At 38.4% G+C, this 12,683-nt stretch overlaps 1 protein-coding gene across 1 annotated transcript; it reads right to left on the reverse strand.

Annotated features, from left to right (window-relative positions):
- Positions 1–878: 878 nt before the first annotated feature.
- Positions 879–12,047, reverse strand: limd2 (LIM domain containing 2). The gene is made up of 4 exons (XM_040044319.1): positions 11,865–12,047; positions 4,215–4,259; positions 3,866–4,002; positions 879–3,753 (listed from the first exon to the last, which is right to left on the reverse strand). The coding sequence occupies exons 1-4, from the start codon at positions 11,865–11,867 to the stop codon at positions 3,594–3,596; spliced, it is 345 nt and encodes a 114-aa protein (XP_039900253.1). The 5' UTR covers positions 11,868–12,047; the 3' UTR covers positions 879–3,593.
- Positions 12,048–12,683: the final 636 nt, after the last annotated feature.

Genomic DNA, 12,683 nt, shown 5'->3' on the forward strand with positions numbered 1-12,683 from the left:
TTCCACTTCCCCTGATCACCTCTTCTTTGTATTTAGTCTGTGAGTTTTCATTCAGTCTTTGTCAGGTTGTCTGTTTTCCTTTCTCCACATCAAGTTTCAAGTGTTTTCCATGGTTTTGTTCAGGGCATGTTCATGTTTCAAGTTCACTTTTTTTTTTTTTTTTTTTTTTGGGTCCTATACCTTCTCTCATGCTCCTGCTCATACTCATATTCATGTTCTCTTTGGTCATAGCTGTTAGTCTAGTCCACAGGTGTCGAAACACAGCTGATTTAAACGGCTAAATGATCTCCAGAGGCCTGGTAATGAACTCAGGTGTGATGACCCAGGGTGAGATCTAAAACCTGCAGGACACCAGCCCTCGAGGCCTGGAGTTCGACACCCCTGGTCTAGTCTTTCCAGTTTTGTTTTCGCTACTGTTAGTTTTGCTTTGGATTTTGTATTCATGTTTTTCAGCCAAATAAACGGCTCGCTTTTTGTTAAACTTAGTTTGTTTTCTCCTGTCTCTGATTTTGGGTCCGTTCCTTTAACGCACTGGCTTTGCAGCCGTGACAGTTCTATATTCATAATACTTTGTTAATTCCAGATAATATTTTGTGGTCAAAGTTACTCCAGTAAGAACAGCAACTAACTAAACCACATTCAAAAACAAAATATATTACAAAATATAACAAAAAAGCTGTAATATAAATATAAATATTGCAGAGTAAGATGGGCAGTATTTTTCACTGCAGTGTATTAGAATATAAGTATAGTGTATCAAGTACTTCAAAGTTGTACTTAAATGTAGCCAATTACCTTTTGGATTACTTCCATTACAGCTAAACTTTATTAGATCTAAGTATTTCACCACAAATAAAGACAATGTAAAACTCAGTGTGTTAAATCAACACCAGCATTTTATTTATTTATTTTTTTCCAAAAGCATGTAAAAAAAATAAAAACAAAAATATGCACAAATGATTGTGTATATTGGCGTAGAAAGAGGGCGCTCACATTTTAAAATGTACCATACTACAACTAAGCAAGAGAGAGGAGGAGGAAGAGAGGAGAAAGACTGCATACAGTCCAAGCATCCTTTTGCTGTAAGGCCACCTCAATCCACAGGTCATGTCTGTAATATAGAACACACTTTCAAAGATGCATACGTTTAAAATGTCTTGATGACAACGGCAATAAAAAAGGAATTCCACATCAAGTGTAGCACAGAAATGAAATGATTCACAGATTTAACAATAAAACGTCACACTGCAATCATTCACCTGAGCCTTGTGGCACCAGTGTAAAGTGTACCTTGTCTGCTCTATTAGACTTGGACATTGCAATTCACAGATTTTGCAGTTGTACCTTGGCGAACTGCTAACAGAGAGTGACAAACACAGCATTTTAAGATACAATTCTCTTGATTTTTAAAGCATTCTCTGGGATCCAGAGGGCCGTTTTAAAATGACATAAAGAAAACATACATGTTCACACACACAGTAGAATTAGAACTTTTGTACATGTGAATAAAGATGGTTAGGTGGGGGAAAATGGCTGCTGGTTGAGTGAAGTAATCCTATGTTAAAGAGTTGGACTCTACAATAACCAGATCTGTTTTTAAAAAGGCATGATCACAAGATTGTTGTAAAGATCTGTGCACTCAAAGGTGTTTTGAAAAAGCAATAAGGTCAGCTCTTTGTTTTCTAAGGCTTCTCTTAAAAAAAAAAAAAAAAAAATCCATCTGTTTTGCTTCCTATTCTGCACAGCAAGCTCAAATTAACAGTAAACCCTCAGTCACAGAAAGTACTTTGTGCCATTCAAGTGTCAGCGGTACTCAGACATTTTCTAAAATGTGATGATTTGATGGCTTTGGAGTTATCCTTTGTACAGAATGAAATAAAACCATGGAAATCTACATTGAATTAATTGTTCTTACATGTTAAAACTAAATAAGATCAAAAGAAGCTGTTGGCTCGCCTAGCTGCTGATCCAACTCAAAAACTTGAAAATAAAAGGCTATACTCAAATCATGGGCAAGTTATCGTTTTATCCTCTCACGTGAGACGCTATTGTCACACTTTCCCCAGCAGGGGGTGCTCTGCACTGGCTTTTGCATGCAGCCACACATCAGGGTGCCCATATATGTGACAAACTATCCATCCATCTATTGTAACATTTATATTAAGAAATAGGTCCAGTTGCATTTAGCAAATAAGACAGGAGAACCAGAAGGCATTAACTGAAAAAGGACTCAGGGGTTCAAGACAGAGTGACTGGATGTTTATGTCGCTATAATACAGCTTTTAAAACTTCATCACAAGACAACAACAAGCTGACAAGCATGAAATTATGAAGCAACACACTGTGAGACCTAAGCTCTGTCCATCAACATCCTCATTTATAGCATACATGCAATAATCAATTTATCCAGGTGTTTACAGTTCCTCTTAAAATGTTTCATAGGACAGATGGAGGGATGTTTACATACTAAAGCTCAGCTTCCCTGCCATAATTAACCTTTTGTCTGGTGATTGTGTGTAGATATATGTGCAAGACAAGGGTACAGCACAGAGGGGAATGTTTACTAATCACAAACTACAGCTAGTATACAGACAGTATACAAAGCACAATCTGAAAAATTCATTAAAATCGTAACCATAAAAAGCTCAGAGATCAACTTATGCCATGACATCAATCAAATCTAAACTCAAGTGGGTCTAAAAATGTTAAAAAGATCATCGCTATGCAAGAGAAACAAATGAAAGTAACACTCACACCACAAAAGATCAATACAGTCATAAGATAAGGCTATCAGGACCCAGTCATGCCAACATGCAAGACTCATTAAAATAATGAAGAACCGTGTGATGAAGTGAGCAATAATAAGACTAACGAAAGCTAAAATATAAACACAAGAGGTGAGTTGTTGCTAACGTGCACGGTTATTTTACAGTACATTGTACCCTGTTTGTTCCTCAAATATATGAAACCTGACAAACCTGTCTGACAGCATTGTCATAATACAGAGGATCGTTTTTTTTTTTAATTTGATGTGTGTGTTTTTACAATGAGTAATAAAATCTGATAAGTCTTCTTTTAAACCCATGGGTTAAAACTGACCTGAGTGTATGCCCTAACGCAAAACGTGATGCTCTTTAACCCCTTAGATATGCTTGCCTGAGCATACAGTTTACTTATTTCTAAAAATAAAAGGGTGCAATTAATTAAAACAAAATAAAAAGAGAGAGAGAGAAAAAAAAAAAAAAAAAAAAAAAAAACAACTCTTCACTATTCCACTCTCCACACCAGAGAAGGCTTTTGGTCACAATCAACTACCAATTTCAAACAGGAAATTGGAAAATACAATTAGGAAATTAACAGTTATCATCAAATTATACTCAAAATTACGGTAAGTGGTATATATCATGACTGCCCAGTAATTTTCTAGATGTCTGTGCATGTATTTGTTTTGATGGCATTTAAAAAGCGAGTGAGTGCGTGGGTGATTTAACAGTGCCCCAGCTTATGAGGCATGTGTTCATCGTGATGCATTGGAGGTGTTAGGAGGAGGGAAAAGAAGAGGCAGGTCTGCGACAGGACAAAGGCAGACATGATTATGGCGTCTTTGTTATAGTATTTGTCTCCTTGGCGGCCCAGAGCTGTTTGTGCTGCTCGCGTCCAAAACCCTCGTCATAGTTTCCTTTGCTCTTGAACAGTTGTTTGAAGTGGGGTTTGCAGTAAAATTCACCTTGAAGAGATGCAAAAGTGCCAAGGCTGCCAGAAATGGAGGAATCAAAGAGTTACATGCCGATGACAGTGGTCAGGAGAAAACAACAAAAACAACAAAAAAAAACAAAAAAAACCCCAGTATACTATATATAATCACCTGAGTTTGGCATTGCAGTGCCTGCAGCAGAAACATGCTGAATGGAAGACAAGGTTGTTTGCAACCAGTTTCTCCATTGGGTAGACTGTCTTCAAACATGATGTACACACTTCCTTCTGGGTGTTGAAGCTGAAGGACTGAGCACACAAACATACTGCTTTACTACCAGGCATGCACATAATGTTCCCAATACAGCCTTTTAGCTTTAGCAAGATGAAAGCTAGACACTAAATGCTCTCTCCTAAGATCAAATGCTGATGAAAGTGAAGTTGGGCATAAGTATCACATGCAGGTGAACACAGAGCTGTGAACTTGAGCTTAAGCTTAAGACAAATACATATATATTTACCTTGGATCGTTGAACGGATTTTTCTTCCGTGGTGTTTCCGGTGTCCTGCGTGAGCACAAAAAATACATTTAACAATTAAATAAATGATTCAAATATGTATAATGCATATTGTGTGTGTGTGTGTGTGTGTGTGTGTTATACGCATTAGAAATATTAGGTAACACTGTCCGATAAAATTACAGGCGTCACAAAAATCACACTAAAGGGTATTTTCACTGTCCTCTTTTTACCTTTGCCCGTGTTTTAATAGTGTCAATCTGATCTCTTTCTATTCACTCCATCTGTCTCTTTACACCCCTGGGAGAGGATCAGGTGCCTTCTGTTTAGTCATGTGACTTGAGCTGTGCGTTGCTCTGCATGGATCAGCCCTCAACATAGCAGAACAACTCAGACGCCGTCGTTCAGTTAAGAAATCTTAAGGGATAATGGCATGGACTCTATTACAAAAGGTAGAAGAGTTCTCACTGAAGTAATAAAGCTGATGTTCTGCTGCCAGTCTTTATCTTAAAAATGACTCAACTTTGCAATCTGTAATCAGTTCATGTAATGAACCATTTTGTTTGACTCAACCCTACAATCATGCACATTCATAAATTTACTCTTTAATTCTCTGGCTGCCATACAACACAAGTCAGCACAGTTTTCTGCACACTATGGGTGTTTAAAGTTTTTGTCATGTAACTGCAGTTTCGTTCAGTTTTATAAGCAAAAGAGACACTTCTCAGACATGAAGAAGGTTAAGAAAGATGAAAAACTTGCTGGAGGAAGTGACAGTAGTACTGCAGTAGGTTTCCTGAAGCAATGAACATGATCACATCTTTAAGCAGAACTAACAGGTAGATGAAGCAGATAATAAACAGAAAAACATTCAAAACAAGCTTTTCAAGAAAACTGTGCAAAAGAAGGGAAGTCGTTGTTGAGGTAGGGGAAAGTCCACTGCAGACTTTGCTAAAACCCTGTTATATAAGGCAATCTGGCTGGAGCTGGACCTTGGGGTGAGGTTATGGGGGTTCAGAGACTGCTATAAACTTCAAAGCTCTTTAGCATCAGAGACAAATGCTGATTGCTGTTTTTTTTGCAGGTTTATTACAGCTTTGAAAACAAAATAACAAACAAAGAGTTAAGACACATTAGAGCATGAATCGCTCTTGAACTGCTGACACGAGTCAAGAGCAGAAGTTAAGCAACAAACCAGTGATAAATAGCATTGCAATGTGCTTGACATGCCTGAAAAACTAGATCCCTGTACTATGTATAGGAGTGAGCGATCCAGGTGCTTTTTTGGTAGTCAGAAGTTTGTTTTGAACAGTAGAGCAAATTAAGTCTTACAGATCACAGCAACTGGTCCCATTGCCCCATAAAATCCAATTTAGCTAGACATAACTTATATTGGCACTATGTGTTATATGTAAAAAAATTATTATTTATTTTCTCATTTATATTACTGTCAAAGTCAGGCTAATGTTTGGTCTGCATTAAACACACAATTCACGTCGTCACAGAACTCCTGCTCATTGAAGTGCAGCAAGGCCACAGCTAAGCAAATAGCAAGTATTCCTGGCTACAATCATAAACGATAAAGTTTTGCAAAACTTTATTGACAAATGTGGCTTCACAATGTATGGATTATTAAATCACACTTCCTGGATTGTACATCACGTGTTAGTTTAATGATTAGAGAGGTTCTACTTGATTAACAGTGTAAACTGTTGCCGTATTAATTAGCATATTGTTTTTGAACAGCGCTGCCTTTAATGCACCCTCAAAGGGAGAACCGCAAGGGTGTTGTCTGTACTTATGACATCCGGATGACATACTTTGAAACGATTGGTTCATTAACAGTGGGGCCATGCCGCTTCCTGTAGATGTAATCACATCCCAACAGTTGGACGTCTCCCCGTTATCCCCCATTCATCTTGAACTCAGTCATTATGCTGCTGCTGCTCGCCAGCAGACAGCTCACACTTTTCTGGTTATCTAGCAAAACGCATGATAGACCACTTCCTGTTGCTGCAATACAACTGAGAAACTAGCATGCATCTGATCTTCTCAAATGACTGAACACTACAGAAACTCAAATGTGATTTTGTAATATTTTAAGTTTTTTGCAGGGAATATTTACATCAGTAGAAGGCTGTAAAGGCTGATAAGGAAGTTGTGCAAATGAAATCATGAAATAAATGTAAAAAGGGTAAAGTGATCAAAGCAAAAGCAAAGACTAGCTAATGTTTTGTTTTCTCTTTGGTAAAAATAACCCAGCAGCATTAGTTTCTATGTTAGGCCTGGGTAGTCATTCCAAAAACACGTACACAAACATGCAGGAAGACTTGAGATTAGCTTGTGCCATCTTGTCTTCTTTTACCTTATATGGGTCTCAGTTGCCATCAAACAGCTTGAATGTGGCAGGAAGTTGTTTTGACACATCTGGCTTCCTCTGTCTTACATAGTCCCAACAAGGAGTATAATCACTATGTACCTAACCAACTTTCTTACTAATAATTGACTGTAAACGGCAACTTTGTGCTGTATGAATAAATCGCAATAAAAAATTTTAAAGATAAAAATTGATCTGAACATAAATAAAGTTTTGTGGAGTGATTAATTAGGCCTGCAATGAGTAACACTGTTTTAACTGTGGGGCAGTTCAGCATACCAGTGTATGAGGAGCGAGAGCCAGCTGGAGCGTGGTTATCTTACCAAACAAAGAGCACTTTCACTCAAGTTTTCAAATCTTCTTGGAAAAGAGCTTCTACTCTTAGCTCACAGCATCATTCCTCACATTCAGCCCTCACATTGCTTTAATCTCACATGCACGTATGCTTGTGTGCATTTGTATTCATGCTGCAACCACCTAGGAGGTTTTGTTCACTTTTGTTGACTTAGATTGAAGGTTAAATACCTCTATTACACTTGTATAGTAAATAAGAAGCTACACATCAACCCCGTAGCACCATCGCTTGCTAGTACTGGTGCTACAGGGTAATTTTTGTTACAGTATGGCAGAGGCATGTTAGCCATTTTCCCTATTTATATTCTTAGCTACAGCATCTTTCCTACAGAGCTTTTAGCAGCAGTAAGCAACTGTGCATCCTGATCTCCAAGTTGAAGTGTGATTTCAATCCTTTGACTTAAAATACCAAGGTCCCAAAATCCTACTCTCCTTTTGAGGCCATGGATGTGTTTGACCAGGGAGTCAAATGGCCCTCAGGTCTGTTCTTATTCTGTCAAAATCAAGAGGAGACGTAATAGGGAGAGTATGTGGAGATGCCATTTAGGAATTATAGGAAGTATTAAGCAATAAAGCGTATACAGTCTTCACTGATGTTGACGTTAAACAAGCACCAAAACTACAACCCAAGGCCCTCGATCTCTAAATCTTTGAAATGTATACAAGAGCTGTCTGCTGATGTAAATCGCAGACCTTTAACTAGCTACAAAAACTCTAAAAGAGTATTATGGGGGTGAAAGTTCAACATACTAGTGAAGTTCAAAATTGACACACATTTTTTCTCTTGTAGTGCTGATAGACAGAACACAAGAAGGCAAATGCCACCACCTCACACTTGATTATCACTTAAAACACAGAGTGCTGCAGCAGGCCCCTACAAGGGAATGGAGGGAAGCTATGTAACAAATGTCATTTATCAAATAAGGTTCCCAGTCTCTCTCTCTTTCTCTCTCTTGCTTACTTTCTTATTTTTAGAAACAAGATCATTGTTTAATAATTTGGAAAGCAGAGTCAAAAAACCGAACAATGTACCTCGTCATCATTAACACATCACACAACAGTGTTAATGAGCTTGTTTATCAGCAGCCTAACGGTTTCGCGAATAAAAACAATAATTTTCCAGACCAGTACTTACAACATAAACCTAGAGCCTGAATATTTATTTTACAGAAAATATCTAACTGTACGTAATATGGATGTGCAAGCTACGGAAATGATCTAACAACTACAAAACCTGCTGAAGAGATTCGATAACGCTTAACGTGAAGAGACAAAGCAAGCTATGTGGACAACATGCCAGAGAAAGGAAAAAATAAGACACTCATCTGATATAAGGTTAATTTAAAAAAAAAAAAAAAAAAATCTGTGATGCAGAAATATTTGAACATGGCTACTGGCTGGGGAGCAGCTAAAAGAAGAATGACATGGTCTCGTTTGCCAGAGCACAGATAGAGGTTTGCCTCAACAGTCTGCAGAGTAATCATGTCTGAGCCAAGTTTTGGTATTTGCTTGACCACTACTTCTCTTCTTCTTTTGAACTTCCTGTATAAAAGAAGAAAATGACGAGGCATTTTCTGTGTTCGACAGTATAGACCATTTATCACATGTCCACGTCTCATAGGTTTTTTCACTTCCTGTCTAAGATTGACAAAGAAGTTCATGAAACCTGTGTTAATGAGAGACGACATGAACTTTAGGGGTGAACTGTGAGACTAGAAGATAGCATCTTTTTAGTGCTTTTCTGATTCAGTCTATCGTTCATTGTTTCATTATCTTGGCATTTAACTGTGAAAATTAAAAGATCGTCATACAAGAAAGCTGCAACCAGAAAAGTTGTGGCAAATATGCTGTGCATTAACTTTTTGATGAACAACAAGTCAATCCCAACCATTTCTGATCTCTATTTTCTTTTTGGTTTTGCTGTTCTGTTAATTTAAGAAGTAGGAAAAGTCTTTCAGTAGTACAAAAACCACAACATTTTAATATCATTTGCATGTATCATTTCTGAGAAGTAGTTTGCCATTTCAAAAGGAGAAAGTGTTACTGACTTATCACTTGCAGTTAAAAGCAAGAAACATATAGTAACTTATAAGTTGCACTGCAGGGCTACCTTTGCTGAAGAGACCAAATTCCAGTAGCACTACTGTCGGTGCTGGTATTCAGCAGCAGGTGGTATGTTTATGGTTTCTTTTTAAAACTGAAAGAAGTAAAACCAGCTTATAAAAAAAATGTTTTTGAGACCCGGAGTCTGTGTTGACTTGATGTAGCAAAATGCCACTGCTTTCAGCAACCTTGCTGGAGGTAGAACAGAAACTGATGCAAGTTCAAGACATGATCTGATGTTATCGGGGACTTCAGAAGAGAGACCATTTCACAATCAACTTCTTCTCCTTGAATGGAATTCACCGTAACATGCCTCATCCCGTCTACAAAAAAAATGGCCCCATGCAAATATCTGCTTTGCAATCACAGCAAAATTTCCATCACAGTGGCAATGGAGGGCAAGGAACAGGGAATTAAGTGTTGCTCAATAAAGTGCCTTCAGTAGTTACTTCTCAAGTTCAAAAGTAATCATTTGTGAGGTGATTGTCTGCAGACCCCCACAGACATGAGATATCTTAGATGTTCTCTGTTGACTTATGATGCTGTGAGGAACTGGAGTACTTCAAAACTATTTTCCGTGAGGACTTTAGACGTTGGACCAGTGCTGACAACCTCAGAGACAAAACGTAATGTGAGTTAATGGTTTCAGTCCAGACTGAAAAATACTGGTATAAAGAAGAGACACGCAGAGCTTTAAATGGCAGTGGGGGTGGCTGGGGAGACCGGACTGTATAAAAAGAATGGAGAAAAGACTATAATCATGTTGAAGTTTCTTATCTTCAACTGGAGCAGTTGCTGGCAATGGTCCGGATTGTTGCTGTACGAGTAGAGCAGCCAAACCTTTATTACCAGCACCACACATCTGTCTGTGATCTGATTTACAAGACAATGACATGAAACTTCTCAGGAAAATTAAATAAATCAAAGAGAAAGTAACGTACTAAGACTTCCTGGAATGAGTCTTTATGCAGGTTTACAGACTGCGAGACTGCACATACCCACAGGAAACGAAAGAGACGTGTATTTTTTTCCTTATACTAGGTCAGGTATATTTGTGTGCTCAACTGGCAATCAGTGATTTGCCCAATGATTGAAAAATACTGATTCGTCTCTACACAGCTGATTTGGCTTGCAAAGAAGTGACGTTCCCATGCAACAATAAAAACACACACACACACACACACGATATATATATATATATATATATAGATATATAAAATCAGTTAAAAGTATTAAATCAACTGTGAAATTGTTTCAACATCCTTCCAAGCCTGAGCCTGCCTGCTTACACATACCTCCTGGCTATATTTCTTATTTTCAGTAAATGATTGATAGAGGGGGCTATAAAGGCACAGGTATGCACCCAGTGTAACTATGTGCCACTTTTTCCTGCAGCTCTATGCCATGGACCTGCTGGCGACCCATTTAATACTCCTCTGCACATCTGACAGCAGGCAACCCCCCCCTTCCATCCAACATATGGCACTTCTGACATGCCCAACAAATTAGGTTTTTGTGCCGTTAATGGTAATTGTTTGACAGAACAGCATATGGACAAACTAAATACAATTTTTAGTAATCCTCATTGCAGCTTTGGAAAATGGGGTTTGCTGAAAGCTGCTTTGTTTATTTACTGTCTGGGCAAACAAGTGAGTCAAACTGCAACAACAGGCTCCCAAATCCAGCAGGATACTGACGTAGTTCAGGCAGCAGAACAGGGTGTCAATCTGTGCAGTCTACTCCAACTGAAATTACACTCAGACAGTACACTGATGATAGTAGGAAATCAGAGAATGACGGTATACTTACTTAAGCCTTCTCGCCATATGCCAGGGCCATAATTACAGATTTCTAAAGCTGTGGTGCTTTGGATGGATGAAATGTGGTTTTACCACACCGCACATAATGGTTTGACAATACAAACCACTACAGTAAGTGCAAATAAAGCTGAAAACCCAGTCACTTATACATTTGGAAGGCGACTTTGTATGCTGCAGGGCAAAGTCAAAGAGGACCATTATATTCATTGTATATCCATTGTATTCAAACCTGGATAATTGCTTATCCCTCAATGAACACAGTTATTTCATAGGGATGCAGGAATGCCTGGATGGATGCTGCTAGTCAACATTTATGTTATGATCATGTATGAAGCCAGCTGGCTGCAAAGTATGCCCAGTGAGTGGAATACAACACACATCTTTATACTTTTTTGCGTGCTTTTCTTTCCCAGGTTTCTTGAATGCTCGTCCATGGTTTGGTCTAATTGCTACAGAAATATCAGGTGCAAGTAATGACAATCTGCTATGGCTGGTGCAGCTCAAGCAAAACAAAAACATAAATACACGCCACATAATATTCAGCTGATTTAAACGCATGTATAAGTAGGCCGATAAAAAGGAACAAAAATTTATAAGTCGTAGACTTAATAATAAGCAAGAGTGATTTGTAATAACGCACCAATAGTATATTTAGATACTATGGTTAGATTATAGTAATTAGCCATCGAGCTAGCTAACGAGCAGACAAGAAGCGGCACACTGTTAGCATTTCTGAGGAACACGGCGGCTGCGGCGGCGGGCATTTAAATTCTGTGGAAATTTTTCAGAGCTGATTCTCTCCTCCTGCCCCAGCAATTCACGCAGTGGTTTACATAACAAATCAGTTTCTACACAGCTAACCGTTCCCGGGTGGAAAGACATTACCACCTCACATCTTCTCACAAAAAAAATTAAAAGAAGAAGAGGGGCGCGCGGCGGAGGGAGGGGAGGCTGCAGACACACACACGGTGCAACAGACAAAAAAAAATACACACTCACCATCTGGCTTCTTGTCTGCGATACACTGGCTGATAACACGAAGTCTGCTTGCTCAGTAGCTGGAGGCAGATACCTTCCCTCTCATTCACTTTTGGGTTAAGGCAAGATTTTTTTCGGAGACAGTAACCCCAACGCCGGCGAATTTCTGCCTCCTCTTCGCTTCTCGTTTCGGGTTTTCAACGGAACGTGTTTTTTTTTCCTCCGGCAGAAGGTCGCACGCTATTGGTTCTCATCTGTTCTGACACATTCGCAGGTTATCGGACAAATCACAACTAAGGCTCGAACAGAAAGTTTTTAAATAAAGGTTAAATATATTTTAATCGTAATCTACATGTTTTAAAGGAACAACGATAATAATTTCCGGCTTATTGGTTTAGATATTCTTTGGTAATTGCTTTGAACTGCACATTTCTTCTGATATTATTCATATTATTGCTACGTGTCTTTCCTGAATTCACAAGTGTGTGAACATGTCATGTAAGCTTTCGATGCTTTTTGTTTTTTTTCTATGCATTAAATTTGTCAAAACCATGTGACTAAATGCACCGCGGAATCGTGCATTATTTTATTTATTTATTTTAATGTAATTCACTGATAATCATCGTGGGGTGATGCGATGGCAGTATTCATACACAGGAGTAAAAATGTGCTATAAGTTGAAAATATTTTTAACTTACTACTTACTTAAAATACATGTAGTTCTGATCATAAAGGTGCAAAATACTATTGTACTGTGTTCATCTGTTACAAAAATGCGTGTTGTGCAGGTTTTGTGCCTTTAAAAGCTGCACTGTTTGAACCCGAGCTATAGCCTTCCTG

This window comes from Simochromis diagramma, unplaced genomic scaffold (assembly GCF_900408965.1).
Source record: "Simochromis diagramma unplaced genomic scaffold, fSimDia1.1 OVJJ01000321.1, whole genome shotgun sequence".
NCBI classification, from domain to species: domain Eukaryota; kingdom Metazoa; phylum Chordata; class Actinopteri; order Cichliformes; family Cichlidae; genus Simochromis; species Simochromis diagramma.